This window comes from Aphis gossypii, chromosome 2 (assembly GCF_020184175.1).
Source record: "Aphis gossypii isolate Hap1 chromosome 2, ASM2018417v2, whole genome shotgun sequence".
Taxonomy (NCBI): Eukaryota; Metazoa; Arthropoda; class Insecta; order Hemiptera; family Aphididae; genus Aphis; species Aphis gossypii.
In genome coordinates, this window is record NC_065531.1 from 70,134,629 (window position 1) to 70,157,970 (window position 23,342).

General features: G+C 27.6%; 3 protein-coding genes, 1 long non-coding RNA gene and 1 pseudogene across 9 annotated transcripts; 3 read left to right on the top strand and 2 right to left on the bottom strand.

The window, feature by feature from the left end:
• The first annotated feature begins 6 nt into the window (after positions 1–6).
• Positions 7–4,041, top strand: LOC114130537 (mRNA-decapping enzyme 1B). Its single transcript, XM_027995525.2, has 4 exons — positions 7–330; positions 422–916; positions 1,950–2,461; positions 2,671–4,041. The coding sequence occupies exons 2-4, from the start codon at positions 435–437 to the stop codon at positions 2,943–2,945; spliced, it is 1,269 nt and encodes a 422-aa protein (XP_027851326.1). The 5' UTR covers positions 7–330; positions 422–434; the 3' UTR covers positions 2,946–4,041.
• Positions 4,042–6,719: 2,678 nt separating this feature from the next.
• LOC114130535 (ubiquitin carboxyl-terminal hydrolase 5) lies at positions 6,720–12,134 on the top strand. Of its 2 annotated transcripts, none has more exons than XM_050199828.1 (15): positions 6,720–7,057; positions 7,257–7,382; positions 7,828–7,998; positions 8,064–8,170; positions 8,753–8,943; positions 9,020–9,165; positions 9,245–9,438; positions 9,535–9,606; positions 9,663–9,864; positions 9,927–10,129; positions 10,536–10,655; positions 10,738–10,919; positions 10,981–11,181; positions 11,263–11,475; positions 11,602–12,134. In XM_050199828.1, the coding sequence occupies exons 1-15, from the start codon at positions 6,950–6,952 to the stop codon at positions 11,787–11,789; spliced, it is 2,424 nt and encodes an 807-aa protein (XP_050055785.1). In that variant the 5' UTR covers positions 6,720–6,949; the 3' UTR covers positions 11,790–12,134. The 2 variants fall into 2 exon arrangements, with proteins under 2 accessions (XP_050055785.1, XP_027851324.1); XM_027995523.2 differs by having other exon boundaries at positions 6,721–7,057; positions 7,807–7,998.
• A 3,654-nt stretch (positions 12,135–15,788) lies between these two features.
• Positions 15,789–16,835, bottom strand: LOC126549607 (uncharacterized; annotated as a pseudogene).
• Positions 16,836–16,935: 100 nt separating this feature from the next.
• Positions 16,936–22,526, top strand: LOC126549606 (outer dense fiber protein 3-like protein 2). 5 transcript variants are annotated; one of them, XR_007603705.1, is made up of 4 exons: positions 16,936–17,311; positions 17,947–18,937; positions 20,404–20,686; positions 20,756–21,071. XR_007603705.1 is itself a non-coding variant. In XM_050199233.1 (3 exons), the coding sequence occupies exons 1-2, from the start codon at positions 17,055–17,057 to the stop codon at positions 18,347–18,349; spliced, it is 660 nt and encodes a 219-aa protein (XP_050055190.1). In that variant the 5' UTR covers positions 16,936–17,054; the 3' UTR covers positions 18,350–18,384; positions 21,958–22,526. The 5 variants fall into 5 exon arrangements, 2 of the variants coding, with proteins under 2 accessions (XP_050055190.1, XP_050055189.1); XR_007603707.1 differs by having other exon boundaries at positions 20,404–20,682; XR_007603706.1 differs by having other exon boundaries at positions 17,947–18,388; positions 19,847–20,686.
• Positions 19,443–19,926, bottom strand: LOC126549608 (uncharacterized). Its single transcript, XR_007603708.1, has 2 exons — positions 19,828–19,926; positions 19,443–19,758 (listed from the first exon to the last, which is right to left on the bottom strand). It is a non-coding gene; the product is annotated as an uncharacterized LOC126549608 (long non-coding RNA).
• Positions 22,527–23,342: the final 816 nt, after the last annotated feature.

Consider the following 23,342-nt stretch of genomic DNA (forward strand, 5'->3'; position numbering starts at 1 on the left):
GCTTACTATAGTTTACTACTTTACTATAGTAGTAAGTTTCAGTACTTTGGTGATTTGGTTTTGGTTATTTGACTACGACTTGTCTAATCTTATTAATTTTGACTTGTTTTTATTGAATTAATATTATTTTTAAAGTTTCCTAAAATATTATTTTACTTAATACCGTTCATAATCGTACTGTTTGAGCAAGTTATAACGAACAAAAACAGGACCAGTGAATGTTATCATCCAAAAACTATCATTGAAATGATATAAAACGAAAAACATTATTGAATTCAATATTCAAGATTCTACATTCAGATCTAATATTTGAAGAACTAGTGTGCACAGGTACCTATAATATATATTTTATAAACTAACATTACTGTCTCATACATTGTATTGAACTCAATATTAAATTTTAGTGTTACTGTTCTTATAGTTTTATATTCAAAATGAGTTACGGCGATTCTGAAGCGAAAATGAATCTTTCTGCTTTGCAAAGAGTAGATCCATATGTTGATAGTATTGTACAGACAGCTGGACATGTTGCTTTGTATTCTTTCAATGCAGAAGCAAATGCATGGCAAAAAACCAATGTAGAAGGAACTTTACATGTGTATACACGATCTGCTGAACCTCTACATAGTATTATGATAATGAATAGATTAAATACAAACAACTTAATGGAACCAATTGAAAGTGGCCTAGATCTTCAACTTCAAGAGCCATTTTTATTATACAGAAACTGTGGTGGTTCCATTTATGGTATTTGGTTTTATGACAAAGATGAATGTGCCAAAATTTCTAATATACTGAAATCATTGTTAAAAAATCTGATAGTAAAACAAAATGATAAAATTACCAAACAAGAAACTGGTTCTACTAAAAGTATTGATCTCGTTTCAATGCTCAGTCGAGCACAGGAGGATTATAGGTAATTATTTTTTTTTTTATTATTCAATGTATGCTTCACCCATAGGTTTTAATCATATAATGTTTAAGTTGGTTTTTTAACTTAAATACCTAGGCATTTTAAAATGTCAATTTAGATAACTAAAATAAATCATTAACTAGTTATTTAATCAAATAACCATCCATTTTGAATTTAAAATCCAAAAATATATGTATAGCTATAACTATAGTAGTACAACTACCCAATTTTGAGCAGATAATGTATCATTTTTCATATTCATGACAAAGTTGAATAAAAATAAGGTTAAAATGATGGTATAAATATTATTGTTATAGTTTTGTAGAAGTTCTATTGATTATAATTTGTGGAAGTATGGGTATTATGGTAAATAATACATATTGCTCAGCACATTATACTACTTTAAACTATGTTAGTAACAGGTGCTCATTAGATTATACATTTTTACTATTTTTAACGTGTTAATGGAATCAGCAATATTAGTTAAGAGACCAAAGCCTGTTGATGAAACAATTTTTATATTTTCTCCACAACAGTTAGAATTCTATGTCAAAATTTTGTGTTCCCTAGTAAAACATTTTGAGTAATGTTATTTAAATTTTAAGTCAATATGTCAAAATTGACACAAACCTCAAAAACTAAAATAGCTCCGATATTTAACTTTTCAAGACCAATTTAACCAAAAATGTTTATTTTCTACCATTTTTTATAACATTTTTAATCTTGCATATCATAAATGAAAATCATTCAAATTTTATGTACACTGATTTATAATAAATCATATTTAATATTGCATAAAACGGACTGATTCAAATTTCAACAGGGTTTTCATAAGCATATTACCTCAGAATTAAAACATTATTAATTTTTTTCTTATATTTCATATTTGATGTAATTACCTTAATAGCGATGTTAAACATTTTTGTAATTTACATTTAATAGAGTTTAAAAAGGGTAAATCTATGAGGATAGTATTTATTATAGGCAACACTATGTAAAATCAACTAGTAATTAGTATATTATGTTAAACTAATAGGGCCAATAAGACCAGCTCCAAAGGATCCGAAACACCATCGAAGAAAATTGAAGAAAATGCCCCCCCTCAATGTGTTATGGATTTTTTTGCAAAAGCAGGAAGTGGGAAAAATTTCTCAGAGGGATTACCTTCATTATCAAGTTATGCAAATACACAAAGTACACAAACTCCAGCTCTAAAAGCAGGATCTAATGAAACTTTGTTGCATAAATTGATGGCCAGTCCAATTCATACAGTAGAACAAATCGAAATGCAACAAAGGTCAGCAACACCTAGAACAGATATCTTGGTCACAAATCATACAGAGAAAACTAAAACATGTTCATTCAATAACATCAAGCCCCGAAGTTTAATAAATCAATTAAATCAACAAGATGAAGATAATACTTCCCATGCTAATCGAAATGGTTTTCATCGGCCAAAAGATAATAAAGATAATTCATTTAGTGCATCATTGATTGAACATTTTCTTAATCAAAGTGATGTATCTGAGAAATCAAGTATAGTTGTCGGTAAGTAAATATAAACTTGTATTAATTTCGCTAGTTTCCTATAAACTACCAATTTTTTTTTATTTTTTTTTATTAAAATACCAATGTTTGTTTGATTATATAATTATATTTAAACAATTGTAGTTAACCATAAACATCCTTTTTAAATGTTTCATTTTTATAATCATTATTTAAATGAGTAAAAATAAAATAATACTTTTATGTCTTAGGTGCATCTAACCTGCCATTAGAATCACAACTTGAATCAGATGAGCTAATGCCACCTACTAGGTTCATAATGGATGAAATTGAAGATGAACTAGTTACCTCTTCAGTAAATGCAATGTCGATAACAGAACCTAAACACCTGGAACCAGCAACTAGTAGATTGGAACCATTAACAAAGAATCAGTTATTACAAGCTTTTGAATACTTATTAAAAAATGATCCAGACTTTATGGTTAAAATACATGAAGGTTATGTCAAGTCATTATTACGGAATTAAGATTATCTATTAGGATTCCATTACTTTAGTAGAAGTATGACTATTTCTTTTCGACATTTTGACAAAAATTGCATTATTTTTTAAGCAATATATTTTTTTTTCCAATCAATAATAGTTTTTAATTGCTCTACATAAATAATAAAATTAAATAACAAAAAAACTTATTCCCTATTTTATTTTGTGATTTGAAACTGTTTTATTGTATACAATATACATTCTGGCAATATCTATTAAATTCAGAACAAATGCATGTAAAGATTGAACATTTTGATTTATATTTTGAAGGTTGTAAGTGCTTTAAAATATTATTTTCATAATCATTAATTAATAATTACTCTAAATAGTATTTCAATTTTTTTCGTCTGAAAAAAACGATACAATTTTTATTACCAACTGTCATATATTTATGCTATTGATTAAAATAGCTATTTTTGGTATATTAATTGTACTTGAATATTGAATATTTAATTTTTTTTGAATAAATCTTCTGGTTTATTTTCATACCATTTTATTATTTGTTGAATTAAAAAAAATAAAACGTGTAACTTCAATGTTATCTATTAAAGTCACAATTTTTCTTTAAAATTAGACCTCTGTATTTTAATCATGTATAATGCTTAGATTGTTTTGTATAATATGAAAAACCTGTTAAAATTAAGCTTTAAATTATTATTATCAATAAAAAATTAAACACAATTGTGTACTAAGGTTTAATGTCAATACTGTTCATAATGTGTGAAAATGTTTCGATGCAATTTTGCGTTTTAAATATATTGAAAAATAAAGTAATGGAATTTTAGTTATGTTCCAAACAATAATAAATGATAAAATAATATACAAATACATTATAAAAATTATTTACCTACTATAATTTTTTTTTCTAAATGATTATAATTGGAATGGTTTTAAATTCATTGTCCTCTGTACTTAAAATATTTTATACATTTATTTTAAACAACTTTAATTATATTCTATCATTGTCCTTGTTTTTTTTACATGGGACACTTAAAGTTATGCTCCTATCTGAGATACTATTTTGGTAGATCTGCTGTAAAAAAATTTACATTAACAATTACATTATCAATTTATTTTATAATTTGTTTTGATATCTGTTATTTATTACTTTAAAAAATATTTAATATATGTATACAAGTACAAAAATAGATAATTCAACATTCTATTTTACAGTGTTTATTACTGTATGTGGTAGAGTGGTTAGTTAAAGTAAAATGTAACTACTCTACCATTAGTATAAATCATAATATATATATAAATTCAATTAAAATGTCTAAATGTAAGGTAGTTTTAACAGATAATGTTTATAATCGTTTTCACTGTTAGTATTAATAACATAATGACCAGTAGCGGCTCGTGAGTTAATATTCTGGGGAGACTTAAAATTATTTAACATAAACTACGTACAACAACGAACAAGAAAAACCCTGTTATTGAAAATCTAATAATATTATAGTATTACATATTTAGTTAATATTTTTAAGTTTAATTTGATTTTTTTGTTCGTAAGTTAAAGTATTAAAACCACTAGTTATAATATGTCTATTATATTGTCTTTTTGCATTTTTAAAATAATTAGAAATATAACAAATATCAAATAGAAGATAGTATAAAACCCTGTAGTAATCGTGTTATAGTTCTTAAATCATAAAAATTAAAAATGCATTAAATTATGACAGCGACTAAGAACGGCGCGCGGTACGGCAATTATTGTCGTGAACCCAGTCTCAATAGAGTCTATAATACGCAGCTTATTCTCCCTGCCCCCTCCGGCCCTCCATCAAACCGGCCGTACCATTTTACATGTTATGATTGAGACTGTCGGGCGGCAGTTTCACTGTAACGGCGACCGTCACCGTCATCGATAAAACTAAAATAGCATTTCTATTAAAATAACTATTAAAGGTTTTAGACTTGGTTGCTTTCAATTTATAATAATAAACAAAGAAAACGATATAAATTATATAATATTATATTTTCAATTCGAATAAAAATATTTTTATGCATTATTATTTTAATTAATTATTATTTACAAGTAACTGGGTTTTTTTAAGGGGGAGACTCAGTCTCAAAGTCTCCCCTGACGAGCCGCCCCTGATAATGACATTTGAACTTTGAACATTATAATGAAATACACCTATGATTGCCTTAAAAAATGTGTGGTATGTCTAAACCTAATGTCAAAAATAAAACTTATATTCTTATTAAAAGTAAAAATAAACAACAATAATTTGTAAGAATTTTGACAACCAAATTCTTTTAAGTTATAGTTTAGTAGTACTATAAAAATTCAATTAAAGAAATTAAGTGGTTTATCATTTTTTTATAATTGTATTAATGTATTTAATGATCAGTGATGTAATGTTTAGTAATATTTAGTAATATTTTTTACTTATTGTGCTTACAAATATAGTGATGGGGGAGGTGATGCATTTCTACTCCTTAAATAAAGTGGACCAATAATAAATCTCTGTATCAAAATAGAAAAAATAGCAACAGTAGATAACTAGGTAACTACTTTGTTGTATAGATGTACATTAGGTGTTAAGTAAGCTTTTTCATGGATTAAATTAGAAATTTGAGTGTAACTTGTTCACGAGAAGTAAGTCATTATAATGTATATGTTCAATTTAAATGATTAGTAGGTATACTATACAAAATAAGATGAAATGCTTAGTCAACATAAGATTTTTTTTATTTCACAGATTGAGCTGTTTACATACAATAAAATAATCTAAATTAACTGTTTAAAATTGCTATTAAAATTAATTTATTTTATTATAAGTAATATGGTAGGTTGAATTCATTTTTTAAAAACGTAATTGTCAAAATTGTATACATTTTTGAAATTTGTCAATCACAGTATAATCTTCTTACGAGAACATTGTATTAATTTTTCAATCTTTAACTATAATAATTGGAACATTTTTAAAATTATACCTAATGTAGATAATTTATTATAGTAGGTATATGAACATTTGATGAAAACTACGGTCATTTATTTATGGATTACTAAAAAATTTCAAAAGCGGAGAGGAATATTGTTGTTTTACTGATGAATGACAAATGTCGTAGAAATCTGAACTCGAAAAGTTCAAGAAAACAATGTTGGCTTAATACTATTATTATTTAGATCTAACCAACAAAAATCGTGGAATCTACTAGTAAAATGATAGATCACGATTACTATATTCTTTGTAATCGTAACTTTAATTATTGTAAATACAAACTACTTAGTAAAAACAGTGCTTAAACTTAAAATCCATACAATATTTTAGTAAAGATGTACTTGATTAATATAATAATACATTAATATTTAACATCTTATACGCATAGATATATATTATCTATGCTTATACGCTTATAGCGGTCTAAGAAGAATGAAGATGAAGCCTCAAGCCGAGGCGTCAGACACGAATGAGTATGACAATTTATATTTTAATATTTTATATTCAACAACTCAACAATACCAGCAGCTCTAGACCGTTCTGTGATAACTTATCACTAATATATCTTGACTAATTATATGATTGTTTTGCAGATAGTGAATTATTTTTAGTTGAAGAACAAAAGTATTATTTATGAAAAAGACCCAAAGTTCCCATCAAAATTGCGGATTCTTACTTCATAAATTACTATTATTACCAAATCGGGAGTTACGATTTTAGTCAAAGATTAAATAATTGTCATCATAATCTCTTGGAATACCCTGGTTCTGATATAAAATGTTGGTCTACAATGATAACTCATATTATTTTAGGTTATAAAAATATCCGGTTCTCTTTTTGTTCGTGAAATTTTATAATCATTATTATTGTTGCTAAATAGGAGAAAACTTCTTAGTTTTTATTTTTTTTGAAGTGCTATTAATCATTAACTGGCAGACTTCTAGATATCTGCCACTGTCGTTATCGAGACGTTTTTCTTTGCATAATTTTGTTGATAGCGCATTTGTTTTACTCTGAATTACTAAATTTCCAAAACCCAAAATGGATTTGCTAGCTGCTAAGCAAATTTTAGAAAATTATGACGCTCGTGTTCCTAAAGATACCGATCGGGTGTATAAAGACGAATGTATGTATTCGTTCGATTCTCCAGTAAGTATAGAGTTTTGAATATTCTTATTAACCTTATATTTTATTGAGTACCTACATAAAAAAATTGAATGTATATTTTCTAACAAAAAAGTACACTAATATCTATGAAAAAAAAATATATATAATACCTTACAATTTTAACTGATGATTTTTGTTAAGTGATATTAATTATGCTAAATGTATGTATAATGTTTTACAGGACTATGAGAATGGCCTTTTTATTTGTTTAAAAACATTTGCTGGGTTTGGTATTGATCATGTTGAACGTTATCATAGAAAAACTGGTTGTTCAGTGTTTTTACATATGCTTAGAGAAAAAATAGAGGTATGTCATTATTATAATTTTAAAAATTCTTATCTTTTAAACATCTACATTTTTTGATCACTTAATTTTTCAAAATAAATTTTAATTTGGTGAGAAATATTGTATTACATTTACTACAACATTTATAATTTTATATACTTATATTTTTATAGAATAATTCACAGAATAATTTTTGAACATTATCGTATTATAAATAAATTATATAACATGAATATTATTAACAGTTTAATTTATATTATATATTTTTTTTTATATAAAAGTTGAAGCTTCATTTAATTTTAACTTTAAAATGAAAAATTATATTAAAAATTAACCAAGTTATACAATTTAATATTTTATGTCAAATTAAATATAGTATTAATGACAATTATTATTAATAAGCTATTGTAGATAGTATGTATCATATATGTATATAAATTGTCAGGTTGAAACCAAAATGACACAGGTAGGTGATGCTCCAACTGAACGGAAAATTACCAGACTAGCTATTGGTGTAGATGGTGGATTTGATCCAGATGCTGAAAATAAAAAGTATAAAACAATAGAAAAATATTCTATAGTTATATTACCATCATTCAAATCAATTCCATTTGAAACTAGTGAATTACCTCAAAAAGTAATTATAAAATTATATTTGTTTTGGTGATTAAACAGTTAATATATTATTTTAATTTATTTCAGGTTATTGATTCTGTAAAAGGTATTATTGAAGCTAAATCTGCTAATTATTTGGATGAATTACAAAGTTTGTCAAGTACTTGGGATGGTGAAGTTCGACAAAAGACTGCGTATGTGATTTATTAAATTTATGACGAAATTTCTGTTTAAATAATATTAATATAGAAATATCTGTGTCTAATTAAATGTCATTACACTAGTGTGTTACGATTATTTTAAAATAGACATAAAATATACAGTATTAATATGACCATAACATACTTCAAAATTAAAATAGTTTCCTAGATGCTATAGATTATATAATAATAATAATAATCATAATCTTACCTTCACATTTTATAATGATTCAATTCACATTAATTTTAAAATTGACAGAGTAAAATATTTTCTTTTTCATACAAAATTAGTTATTATACATTTAAAAGATGGAAACAATAGAGTGTGGTGTTCTCTTAAGAATAAAAATAAATATATTTTTCTTTTCAAATGTAATTTTTATTCATCATTAACTAATTATAAAATGTTGGTAAATTTCTTTGATATCTTTACTTGTAGTTAATTATTGAAGTAACAAAACTAAGTTATTTAAGTAACTACATTTTTGTTTTACTTTATGATTAGATATTCTTTCTGTAAACTCGACATATTATGATTTGTATGAGCTTAAATTTAATATTTTTTCTATTCATTAGATATGCTGATATAGAACAGTTAAATAACGGTAAAAAAATTGCTCCCAGTGGATGGAAGTGTGACTATGTAAATTGTGATAAAGTTAATAATCTATGGCTTAATTTAACTGATGGTTCAATTTATTGTGGTCGTAAATTTTTTGACGGATCAGGGGGTAATGGTCATGCTACTCTTCATTATGAAGAAACAAGTATGATATTAATTTATTGTTTTAATTTTGATTTTAATCTTAGCTTATTTTATATTATTATTTATTATTATTTTAGAATATCCTTTGGCTGTTAAACTTGGTACTATAACAAAAGATGGTAAGGGAGATGTATACAGTTATCCAGAAGATGATATGGTGGAAAATCCAAATTTAATCAAACATCTTTCACATTTTGGTATCAATATTTCTGCTTTAGAAAAGGTATTAATTAATATTGTATATTGTTTATATCTAACTAAAAATGAATTAAATATGGTAATTTTACAATATTAAATTATAGACTGAAAAATCAATGGTAGAATTAGAATTAGATTTAAACCAAAAGGTTGGCGAATGGGCAACAATACTAGAAAGTGGAAGTGAATTAAAACCGATTTTTGGTCCTGGTTACACAGGTATTCACAATTTAGGAAATTCTTGTTACATGAATAGTATCATACAAGTTTTGTTTTCTATTCAGGATTTTACAGACAAGTAAGAAATTCATTGTGTTAATTTAATTCATAAAGCTAATGTTAATGTATTTATTTATTGTAATTTGTAATTCAATAAAAATGTTCTTATTTATAGGTACTATTTAGGCTCAAAAGATATATTTGAAATGTGCGAAACTAGCCCAATTGACAATTTTGATGTCCAAATGTATGTTAATTATAATATCCAAATATTTGTATTTTTAATTAAATTAATTGTTTTAGGGCAAAAGTAGCCCATGGTCTGTGTTCTGGAAAATATTCCATGCCACCTCCAGAAGTTATTGAAGGAAAAAAAAAGTATTGGCATCATGGTATTAGACCAAATACTTTTAAGTTATTGATAGGCAAAGGACATTCTGAGTTTGCTACAAAAAAACAACAAGATGCGCAAGAATTTTTCTTATATTTCTTGTCATTAATAGAGGTATTTCTGTAAATTTATTTAAAAAGTGATAATCTTGTATATAATTTTATAAATTTTTTTAGCGCTATTCTCAAAATTCTCAAAATCCAGCAGAATGCTTTAAATTTAATATTGAAGACCGTTATCAATGTACAACTACAGGACAAATTAAATACACTTATAGACCAGAATACTGTTTGCCATTGTCTATATCACTTGACAATATGATTAACAAGGCTGAAGTAGAAGCATTTAAACAAAAAGAAGCTGAAAATGATAATAAAGAGTATTTAAATTATTAATTTCAATATTGCTAAATATATCTACTTAAACTAAACACGATAATATAACAGCGGTTCCCAAACTGTATTTTCCGCGGTACCTTTTTTTAGACTAAATGCAGTTGTTATGTATTGCTGTGAATACCATGAAAGACAAAACAAAAAAATAATTTTATATATTTTTAATTGTGTATTATGAGGTGTAAACTACGGTACCCTTAGAAAGTGCTTGCGGTGTACAGTTTGGAAACCTAACCGTTACTGTATGACAAGTACATTTTTGTAGAAATTAATAATTAGACTAAAAAAATATTGATATTTTAATATTTTAATTATTATTTATATTAAGGATCCATTCAAATTAAAAATAATTAAACAACAAATATTTATTTGTGTTTTATTTGTTTTTAGCGTAAGCATTGTAGTTCGTCCACAAATAAAATTTGCTTCTTGTTTAAATTCTTTTGGCCAACCTGAAGTAATTGAACAATTCTTCAATGCTGCATTAAATCAGAGAACTACAGCAGAAAAGTATGTAGTTTTAGCTTTATATTTTAATTTTTATGATACTTATTGTTCTTAATCATTAATTATAATGTCATTTTAATACAAGGATTACAAGATTTGCTTCTTTTCCTGATTACCTCATGATACATTTAAAAAAATTTACACTTCGTGAAGATTGGGTTCCTATTAAGCTGGATGTATCTGTTGATATGCCTGAAGAGATAAACATTGAATATCTGAGAGGAAATGGTCCACAAGAAGGTGAAAATCTTTTACCGGAAACTTCAGGTATGTAATTAATTATCAAAACCTTGATACAATTATTACAAACATTTTTATGATTTTTCAGATGCTCCTCCAGCATTTGTGTTTGACGAAAACATCATGTCTGAATTAACAAATATGGGATTTCCTCCAGAAGCATGCAAACGTGCAATATTTTTCACAAAAAATAAAAGTCTCAACGATGCTACAAATTGGCTTATGGAACATATAACAGATTCTGATTTTTCAAGTCCTTTTGAACAACCTGGAACGGAAATTAACTCAGGTCAGAAAGTTACTTTCATGTTTAATTATTTTCTCATTATTCAGTTTTAATTAAACTAAATCAAAATGTTTTTTTCTTTAGAATTTTTACCAAATGAAGAAGCAGCTGCTATGATCATGTCAATGGGTTTTGAACGAAATCATGTAATTGCTGCTTTGAAAGCTACCGAAAATAATCTAGATCGTGCTCTTGATTGGATAATGAGTCATGGACCAGAAGAGATATTCACAGCAGAACTCACAACAGAACAACCAGCAAAAAATAATAAACCTGCATTCAGAGATGGAAAAGGAAGTAAGTTAAGATAAATAAATTTAATATAAGATATAACGCTATTTACTTCTTAATATCTATAGGAATATAATTTTGTGTTATTTTAATTAATTTTAAAATACTAATCACAATATTTTTGCTTTGCAGTATATAAATTATTAGCATTTGTATCTCACATGGGCAGTTCTTCTACAGTTGGACATTATGTTTGTCATATTAAAAAAGAAGAACGTTGGGTAATATTCAATGATGAAAAAGTAGCAGTTTCCCAAAATCCTCCTACTGACCTAGGTTACTTGTATGTTTATAAAAGAGTATCTAATGATCAGATTTAATGTTATTTTATCACAAAATATCATAATGAATAATTTTAATTTATTTTAATTTTTTTAATTCTTTTATGAATTTTTGTATTAAATTTTGTATTAATTTCAATATTGAATAATTTTTTTATGAAAATGATTTTTGTAAATTGTGTTCAGAAGTATTTTGTATTTTCTGATGACAATATTTATAAAAAAATTAAATACATGTACTTCATTCAAAATATTAACATTAAAATCTAAGCTAAATGCTTACAGCTAAGCAAATTAAGTAAGTTTATTGTACTATTGTTTATAACTATTAATTTTCTGGAAAAACAATAATTTAATTTATTCTAAATAAACTTGAACTTTGAAATTGTAATTAAAAAAAAGTGCCTCATTGTTATTGTGATTGCCCAATCATTAATATGCATTTTATTTATTATTGTTGTATATTAATTATGTAAATTAAGACAGCTTTATTGGCAGTAGTTTTTAAAAATTTTCATTATTAGTTAACAAAATTTACTTATTCAGTAATTACATGTAAAACTTAATCATTCAAATAATTTCATCATTCCATAATTTTTAGTATAACAAAAACACGCTATAGTACACAATTATGGATGTATATGAAATTACTGAGTTTTAAAGACATTATGATACAATTTACCAATATTAGAACTATGAACATCTTTAACAGAATTTTGGCAACTGGTGGATGATCTATTAGAAATTCATAACCTTGCTGTAAACCAAGATGAAAAATTTTAATATGTTGCGATAAATATATTTATCATTATTTTGCTACATTGTTCATGGCAGAGGTAACCATTACAAAATTTAATAGCACTTTTACAAATTTATAAATACTCATTTTATACAAATTATTATAGATTAGCTTGTGTAGCTGTGTCTCTAAGTTGACCATTGATCGGTTGTGCTGGTTGTTGAAATTTCTAAGGAAAATTTTGAAAAATATATGTGGTAAAATATATGTTGGTTCTATTCTGGCTTTATAAAAATGTATTATTTTCTCAACTTACGTGGCATTATATAGTTGATAAACGAATCGTCAGTCATGAAATAAGAAGAAAATATTTTTTTATAATGATTAACCTATTTGTGTGCTTGTAATAATAATTACTCTGATACCCTATGACAATTACTAATTAATACTTATTATTAATTTTGTTATTTAGTTTTGCTAAGGATCATTTCATGATTGGTTAGAACTTAGAACTATAACTAGAACAAATTGTAATTATTAACACATCCAGGTTCATTGATTGCATAAAATCATACAAATTACCGCCCAAAATTGTCAATGAATCAGTTCCTCAAAAGAATTTTCACAAATAGCTTATATTCACCAAGCTCTTGCCTTGTCTTTGATATTATTGTATTTTAAAATAGTTGTGTTTATTAATTATAACTATAATACCACTAAGATAACTAGTATACAGAATTAAAGATCCATCAATACATTATACAAATTTTAAAATTTTACAATTATCTGTTTATAAATAAGAAGTAATCCATACATATTTGATCAATATTGAAACTAAATTAAATAATTATTTTTTCTAAAAAACCATAAAATTATCAATAAAATGACTTTAAGTTAGTCTGATTATATTACTGAAGTATACAACTTGAAAGAATTGTAGATAAAAGTATAGTAACTTTACGTTTAATCATATGTATAATATTATAAATTATAATACTACACTTTTGATCTTAGCCATTAGCCATTATTCATTAGGCTTACATGAGCGGTTCTATAAATACTAACTGTAAAAATTCGATAATTTAAACTTACTAAATTTATAGTAAAAAAAGAATGCATTTTTTTTACCAAAATATTTTATTTTAACAACATTTTTGTATAATATGTTTAATATTTTGATATTTAATATTTAATTTTTTAATGACAAAAACATAGGTGGACTATATGGCATAAAATTTCGAAAAAAAAAAACAATATTTCACTCGTGTAGGTAGGTAAAAAAGTGGCCAAAGTGGCTTTAAACAAAACACATCAGTGAAAAAAAAAACCGCCGCGGCCAAACGTCTTTGCCGTTTTCGGGGGGTTAAAGCTCGCGCTGCCGGTATCTACTCCCGCATCCGACCAGATCGCCAAACGAGTTTCTGATCTCGGCCCCCTTGGCCGGTCGTGGTACTTTTTCCGTCACAGCATTTTCAGCTCATCTTCGTCGACGGATTCTGCAGTATCGATAATAATATCAACGACGTCGAGGTTTGGCGCCGGTAAACCTTCTGGCGCGTCTCCGCCGCCATCCGCCGATTGGAGCACCGATACAATTAATTCTTCAACGACGACTTCGACCACACTTTCTATCTCTGTCTCTTTATCGATTTCTGTCTGTATCTTTATGGTGTCTTCATTGGTTTCGGTATTTTCCTTGATAGTAATTTTTTCTTTTTGTGCTACAGTTTCAATTGCGTTCTCTATAATTTCATTTGACGCATGTCTTCGATTAACGTTCTTAAACTTTGTTCGTTCGTCATACCTACGGAATCCATTTTATTAAGTTTTAGATTCTGAACGGAGTGATGAATGTATTGATTTTACAATGATGTATGTTTTTTTTTTTTTTTTTGTGTCTGTGTACAGCATAATTAGTCGAAATAATGCTTCAATTTCAAACTTCGGGGGTGGTTTCCGATGGAAAAGTGAATATCCTTGGTGCGTTATAGAGGTAAAAAGTTAACATTTTCCAACGGTTTTCAAAAAAATCGAGAAAAACAAAAAAAAATGACGGAAAAACGGAAATTTTTACGCAAAACCAGTTTTCGACCGAATCGATTTTTTTATATGGTTGTAATTCAAAAACTAATCACTGTAAATACTTGAAATTTTCACCAAATGTTTATGTTAGAGTTATCTATATACAGTTAAATTTTCAAAAAAATTTGACTTTTTTTGAGTTATTTATAGACCACTGAAATTTTCGATTTTTATGCGAATTTTTTTTTAAAGTGTTAGTAAAAAAAATTTGGATGACCAAAAAAACTAGAAAATTTAATACAAGATTCCGTATGAGTTGTTCTTATTGTAGCTAAAAAAAATTAAAAATCGTTAGTCACAATTTTTTTTTATAAGCGTTTATAGTTTAAATTTTTACGAAATCTGTCGAAAACGCGAACATACATGCGGGTATAGCGTCCTCTTAAGAGGATGTGTCACCCCAGAAAAATATGCCTTAAAACATGTTTTCGTACTTCCAATAATACGGCTTACTGAAGGGTTTTACGAGAAAAACGCCTATTATTAAAATTGTAAAGGGGAATTTCATCTAAAATCGTGTAGAGTCCGATTTTCGATATTATTTTTAATTATATAAAAAATTAAAAGAATAAAAAGTAAGAAAAAACATAAATTTATTATGAATTATTAGACGATTGAAGAAAGACATCAAAAATTGGCCTCTATACGATTCTAGATAAAATTTTCTCATAATAGGTGTTTATCACGTAAAACTCTTCAGTAAGCCGTATTATTGGAAGTACGAAAACATTTTATAATGATAAAAATATGACAAAACACTAATTCAAATTGTCTTTATAATATCGGAATAATAATTGTAAAAAAAAAAACAAAATTCATATGGTATAAATAAGTTTTATTTTATAGTTATATTATAATGTATGCGATAATAATAATTATATTTGACATGTTATACATAATATAGTATAGGTAACTAAAAGTATGTACTTATTACAAATTAAATATTAAATTATAATCATTTTAATAACCTTTTCAGATACTCAATTACATAATTATTAATTGTACCTATATATGCATAAAAATAACAAACTTATTAAATATCTATATACTAAATAGTTAATTCTCATAAATCATAATTTAAATTTCTAAAACAATTTTTTTTAACAGGTTACAGGTTAACATGAATATAATTTAATTTTACCAACCTTATTTTAAATATTATAAATTAAAGTTAATTATTTTGTTTGATCAGTTGTCTCAGGATAATGACTTAAATTTATATTTTCTAAAATTTGTCTATTTTTTTTTTATACAACATGTTATACTAAAGTATGATAACATACAACCTATTACAATAATCAAATATTTGTTTGCATATACAAATTCATAAGTTTTTTCAAGTAAAATTGAATTAAGTCATTTATTTTGTTCATCCAATTGTTCATTAATTGTATTCAAAGACTCTTTATCAAATTTTAAGTTTTTGATTTCGTCTAAATGAATGGGTTTTGGATAGTGTCGATTAACTGCAATATTACAACACGAATCATTTAAAAGGCTTAACTCTAAAGGCTATGTTAAAAATGACGATTCTACTGTTTGTTCTGTTATTATTACGCCCCGAGTGGTTTGAACAAGACATCAGTAATAATTTACCAGAACTTTTTAAAAATAGTTTCCGAATAAAAGATCGTTTATTACAAATAATTGTAATTGTAGTAGGTTTTTCCCATACAAAGTACCAATTATTTTTAAAAAATGATGGGTACCTACTATAACTCTTTTTTGAATTCGGTGATATAAGTATCACATTGTATAGGTTTAGTTATAGAATTTTTTAATATTTCTGTTACACAAGTGAGGTCAGTATCACTATTGTGCATGATTTCATTAAAACCGCAAACAAAAGTGTCAGCAACTATTAAACAGTTATTGATATTTGACCAAATAAAATATTTTGTCACCAAATCGTCGGTTATTAAATAGGTACATTGGATTTTCAGTTAAATGTATAAATTGCCCGAGTTCATTGATTGGGACGTAGGTATATTGGTATAATATTATAACATAATTTGAAAATTTCGGGGATACATAGTGGTATTTTTATTGAAAATATCAATTTATCGTTCATTGGGTGAAGGTCTATACCTATGTAATAATTTGTATATTTCTTGTATATTATCTTCGTTGAATTTTATAGGGATTTGTAAATTTTCAGGTATAGGATATTTTCTATTCTCGTTTTATTTCTGACAAAAACTGATCTGGAGTAATTATAAAAAAATCTAATTTATTGGTTTGAACGTTTGATAGCATTCTTTGTAACCTTGTTATAATAATATAATGTTTATTTATTTATTTTACCGCAGTATATTTATCATTACATGCACGACTATTGTTTTATTCGTGATTAATTGGGTTTCCATGGTAATAAATTGTTGCTTATATTTGACTCGAATCTATTTAACAAAAATTTTATTCACTGAGTTCAGTGCTTTTATTTATATAACATAGAACTGGTTTTATTCACAAACGTTTACGATATGGATGTCTTGAAATTTGACAAGGCTCCTGCTTACACGCTAGGCATGCGGTTGAACCCAAAACAGACGTCGCTGCGAATTCCAGGTCCCAAGTACGATTTGAGCAACATCACCAGGCGCGGACCGGTGAAAGTCATAGGAGCTTCGCTGGCGTCAAAGTTGAAAGAACAAACGATGCGGACTCCCGGACCGGCCGCGTACAACACCGTGCCCTGCATGTCAGCCACTTTGCCCACGATTCCGCAGTGTTCCATAGGGTAAGTATTCATATGAATTTAGGAGGTTAAGGTTAGGCGCAAGTGTGTAGATGTTAACTGTATTAATATGCTATAAAAAATATAGTTTTTATTTTTTATGCACATATTATTTCCACATTATTGGCGATACAGAGTTTAAAATTCATTTGTTATATATAATTATTAATCATACTTTTGATTGACCGTTTATGATGATTATTCAATGACGTATGAGGTCATTTCTGCACTTCACCAAACGTTTTAGTCTGCAGATAAATAATATATATTATAATAGTAACTCTGAGGAGAGACTCATATATAGACATTAGACATAAAGTTACAGTAATAATGTTCTTCGCGAGATAAACGATAAAATATAGTCAGAGAAAAAAGTATACAGGTAACATATTATGAACGATTATATATAGGTACCTATATATGAGGAGGGAGGCCATCTATTGATATAGAACCTCGCAACTCTAAATAAATATTGTTTAAATCATTTTTTTTTAAATTTTATATCTATTATAGTTTTAGAAATGCAGCAATTCCATAATACTCTTTTGTTTTTTGGCGGGGGGCTGGGCTATAGCCCGCTTATCCCCCCTCGTTAATCCGACTATGATCGTGTTCACACACAAAAACTCGCGTTGCAGGATGAGACGGGACTGCATGCGGAAGTCGACGCGCACGCCGGCTGCAAATGCGTACGCATTGTCAACGACCATCGGAAACCAAGCGCCCGACATGCCGTCGGCGCCCATGTACACGATTTTGGGACGGTACCCAGGACGACGGTGGTTCTCTTCGCCGGGACCGGCGCGCTACTCGGCCGTGGCGCTTGAAAGGTTCAAGACACAGACGCCCAGACCGGTGATGCTGGGCGCCGTCGATCAGCAGACCCGAAGCAAACGCACCCCCGCTCCAAATGCCTACTTTCCAGCCCCGGGCCCGGCGTCCCGTTACGCCAACGCGCCTCAATTCTCGCTCGGCGGCCGTGTGCCGGCTCGCTCCAAACCTTTCTTGACGGCTGCCGACAAAGTGCCGGACTGGGAATGACGACTGCTGCAGGCCGCCATTACAGAAGTTCGACAGTAGGTGTAAAATGAGAGTTCTAGATCTCCTCCTCCTTAAATTTTACATGTAAAAGGATAGGTATGGCCTGTATAGGCAACAACTACACAGCTCCTCCCAAACTTGTATTAATTACTCAATATAGGCAACCCGCAACACGCATAAACCCAACACCATCACCAGATCCTACACGTAACCGGTATATATTTTATACCTTCTCCTTCAAACCCCCTACCTTTTGAAGAAAAATAATGTATATAATATTCTGATTTTGACTAAATATGACACCTGACCATCAAATATTTTTCCCCTTTCCAATCAATTATATTTCTACGTATGATTTAGCTAGGTACCTACTTATTCGTAAATGAATAAAATAGGTATCGATATGTTAACTATATATAATATGTTTGATTGTTGTGTATGTGTGATATAAGATTACTTATGTAATATGTGTGTGTACTGCGTTTAGTATGTATGTGATGGTAAATATGTTATGTGTGTGTGTGTGTGTGTAAATAAAAGGGGAAGAAATATAATTGATTGGGAAGGGGAAAAATATTTGATGGTCAGGTGTCATATTTAGTCAAAATCAGAATATTATATACATTATTTTAAAACAAATGTATTAATTATTTATACCTTTATATTATATATAATATGATTTTACGTTATAATATTATGTATAGCTAATATTTATGTTAATATACTCCATAGTAAATAAAGTATACTACAAAATATAATAAAATGTTAAAAATAATTTTCTTAAAATATTCATGTATTTGTGTTAGTTCAGTTCTTGAAATTATTATTTGTAACTATATATGTAAGTAGGCGCCTACCTATATCATATTATTGGTGGTTATTACGACATTATTATGTAGGTACGTTTACATATATTATTATTCATTACATTGCAACACATATTATATGTTATTAATTGAACGTTTATTTAATACATAGCAATACTTACATTATTTGGTAGCTATATTCTTAATGTTTTCTTAAGTTATGATGGTCGATGGATATAATATAGTTTCTTAAAGAAAATCGATATGGTCATAGAGAAGAGGATCACTTACGTTAGGTACTTTGTTTTATTTCAAATGAAAAATATGTAAAATTAACAACATTGGTATAATTTTGTATAAAATAGAATTTCAGCATTAACTTTAAAACTTTTTGATTTTGTTGATACTTGATCCTTTAAATCGTCATAGCATTACCATTGATCATTTGATCTCAAACCATATGCTATATGTAATGGCCCCATATGATTGTCTTAATTCTCTTGCCGATCCATCAAAAGCAATTACCCCTCTTAAATTTTGTACACATCTCCATTAATTGTTATTGTCTTGCTATAATATCTCCAAGTTTCAACAAAACCTTTCCTGCATAATTTTGATTTTAATTTTGATTACAAATGATATTACATAATCTACACTAGATTTCAAGTATACCTACAATAGTCGAAAGTAGGTGTAAAATGAGAGTTCTAGATCTCCTCCCCCTTAAATTTTACATGTAAAAGGATAGGTATGGCCTGTATAGGCAACAACTACACAGCTCCTCCCAAACTTGTATTAATTACTCAATATAGGCAACCCGCAACACGCATAAACCCAACACCATCACCAGATCCTACACGTAACCGGTATATATTTTATACCTTCTCCTTCAAACCCCCTACCTTTTGAAGAAAAATAATGTATATAATATTCTGATTTTGACTAAATATGACACCTGACCATCAAATATTTTTCCCCTTCCCAATCAATTATATTTCTTCCCCTTTTATTTACACACACACACACACACACACACACATAACATATTTACCATCACATACATACTAAACGCAGTACACACACATATTACATAAGTAATCTTATATCACACATACACAACAATCAAACATATTATATATAGTTAACATATCGATACCTATTTTATTCATTTACGAATAAGTAGGTACCTAGCTAAATCATACGTAGAAATATAATTGATTGGAAAGGGGAAAAATATTTGATGGTCAGGTGTCATATTTAGTCAAAATCAGAATATTATATACATTATTTTTCTTCAAAAGGTAGGGGGTTTGAAGGAGAAGGTATAAAATATATACCGGTTACGTGTAGGATCTGGTGATGGTGTTGGGTTTATGCGTGTTGCGGGTTGCCTATATTGAGTAATTAATACAAGTTTGGGAGGAGCTGTGTAGTTGTTGCCTATACAGGCCATACCTATCCTTTTACATGTAAAATTTAAGGGGGAGGAGATCTAGAACTCTCATTTTACACCTACTTTCGACTATTGTAGGTATACTTGAAATCTAGTGTAGATTATGTAATATCATTTGTAATCAAAATTAAAATCAAAATTATGCAGGAAAGGTTTTGTTGAAACTTGGAGATATTATAGCAAGACAATAACAATTAATGGAGATGTGTACAAAATTTAAGAGGGGTAATTGCTTTTGATGGATCGGCAAGAGAATTAAGACAATCATATGGGGCCATTACATATAGCATATGGTTTGAGATCAAATGATCAATGGCAATGCTATGACGATTTAAAGGATCAAGTATCAACAAAATCAAAAAGTTTTAAAGTTAATGCTGAAATTCTATTTTATACAAAATTATACCAATGTTGTTAATTTTACATATTTTTCATTTGAAATAAAACAAAGTACCTAACGTAAGTGATCCTCTTCTCTATGACCATATCGATTTTCTTTAAGAAACTATATTATATCCATCGACCATCATAACTTAAGAAAACATTAAGAATATAGCTACCAAATAATGTAAGTATTGCTATGTATTAAATAAACGTTCAATTAATAACATATAATATGTGTTGCAATGTAATGAATAATAATATATGTAAACGTACCTACATAATAATGTCGTAATAACCACCAATAATATGATATAGGTAGGCGCCTACTTACATATATAGTTACAAATAATAATTTCAAGAACTGAACTAACACAAATACATGAATATTTTAAGAAAATTATTTTTAACATTTTATTATATTTTGTAGTATACTTTATTTACTATGGAGTATATTAACATAAATATTAGCTATACATAATATTATAACGTAAAATCATATTATATATAATATAAAGGTATAAATAATTAATACATTTGTTTTAAAGAATAAAAAAGTTTCAAAAAAAATTAATAACAAGGTAAACAATTGAACACGAGTGAGTACTTATTATGAAAATTGAAAATAATTGACATGCATCATATTTTAGTCAAAAGGATCGATGAACAAATTTATTTTTTTTTTGTGGTTACAAATGATATTACATAATCTCCACTAAATTTCAAGTACCTACAAGTCGAACTTCTGTAATGGCGGGCTGTAGTGACGTCACCGTAGCCCCGCCACATAGGAATTTCGTTTTGAGCCGAAGTGGGTGGGTTAAAAATTTTTTTTTGGTGGTTACAAATGATTACAAATGATATAACATAATTTGACATTAATTTCCATTTATAAATCGTAAGTGGCGGGGCCAGGGTAACTTACCTAGTTGATTAGATTTTACTGAAATCACTTTTTTTTTTTTTAGTTATTTGAACAACGTGAAGAAGGATTTAATTTTAAATATTTAAAGAAAAAAGAAGTAGAGAAAGATTTTAAAATATAGTGAATTTAAATACATGTACTCAAATGGAAAATCATATTGCTCTAGCTCCATATTTTATGAATGCTATACATATACGGTAGAGTTTAGCACTGAATACCGACGGGTACTGCACGCATTTAAACATATTTTTAAAATGAAAACGAAAAGAAAAATAATAAAATGTTTAAATATTTGTAAAAATTTTATAACACTGGAAATTTTTTAAAGTCAGAGCGAGCGAACGAGATCGATTAATGTGTCGGGGCAGACTAAACCGATTCAGCTATTATAGTCAGTGATATATATATAAGTACGCGATAATCACAAAATAACTACTGCAGGTTATACTATTAAAACATTTTTAAGAGTCTGCGACATCCTTAGGCTATTTGTTAATTAAATAAATATCTTAATGACAGGAAACTTAAGCTGTCAGAATATAATCAGAGCTACCTATTGGTGAATACATTTAGCAGGTGGTGCGAATTTGTAAACATTTAATTGATTTCTTTTAATTAATTAAATTTTATTCTTATCCTTAAGTATAACAGTTTTGATTAGGTACAATTATCAATGGAGTTAGATGGAGCGGCGGCGGTGGATCAGCTGTATCAGCTGTATTATAGCTGTATCAGCTGCAGGATCAGCGGTCAGAACACACTTTTTTATTCTACTACTGTATAACAATGGATACGTATGTATTTAAAGTATTTATGCCAATTGATTTCGTCAAATATAGATATTATGTCATAATATGTATATTATTATGTCGTATTTGTTTGTATTATTATTTGTTACGTCAATATAACATCTAAATTAATCACGAAACATTGCACTCGTGCAATTTTCGTTAAACGTTTATTGATTTAATTAAAAATTGTACTAATAAATTAATAGGTGTATACCTAATTATTAATACCTCAACATTAACGGCATTACGGTATTGTCGTATATAACAATAAATAATACGAAAACAACGCAGTTATAATTAATACACACGCGATGAAATCTTACTATGAATTTCAATTAATAATTAACACATTCCTATGATATAAATGTGAAAGATAACAACAATGTCATTATAAATACCTACTGTATAGCACTGTAAATAGCATACCTATATAGTATATACGCATTATATATTATAATATTTTGAGTGATGGTCATTCGCTTAAAATAAATAAGTTCTCGCGCGTGCTTATATAAATAAAATACTTCCTATTCGTTTCTTATTCGTTCTTTATTTACCGTGCAGTGCGCGAATACGCGTAGGTACCTATTATAAATAATAAAATTGATATTAAATATGAATAAGTAATAATAGGTAA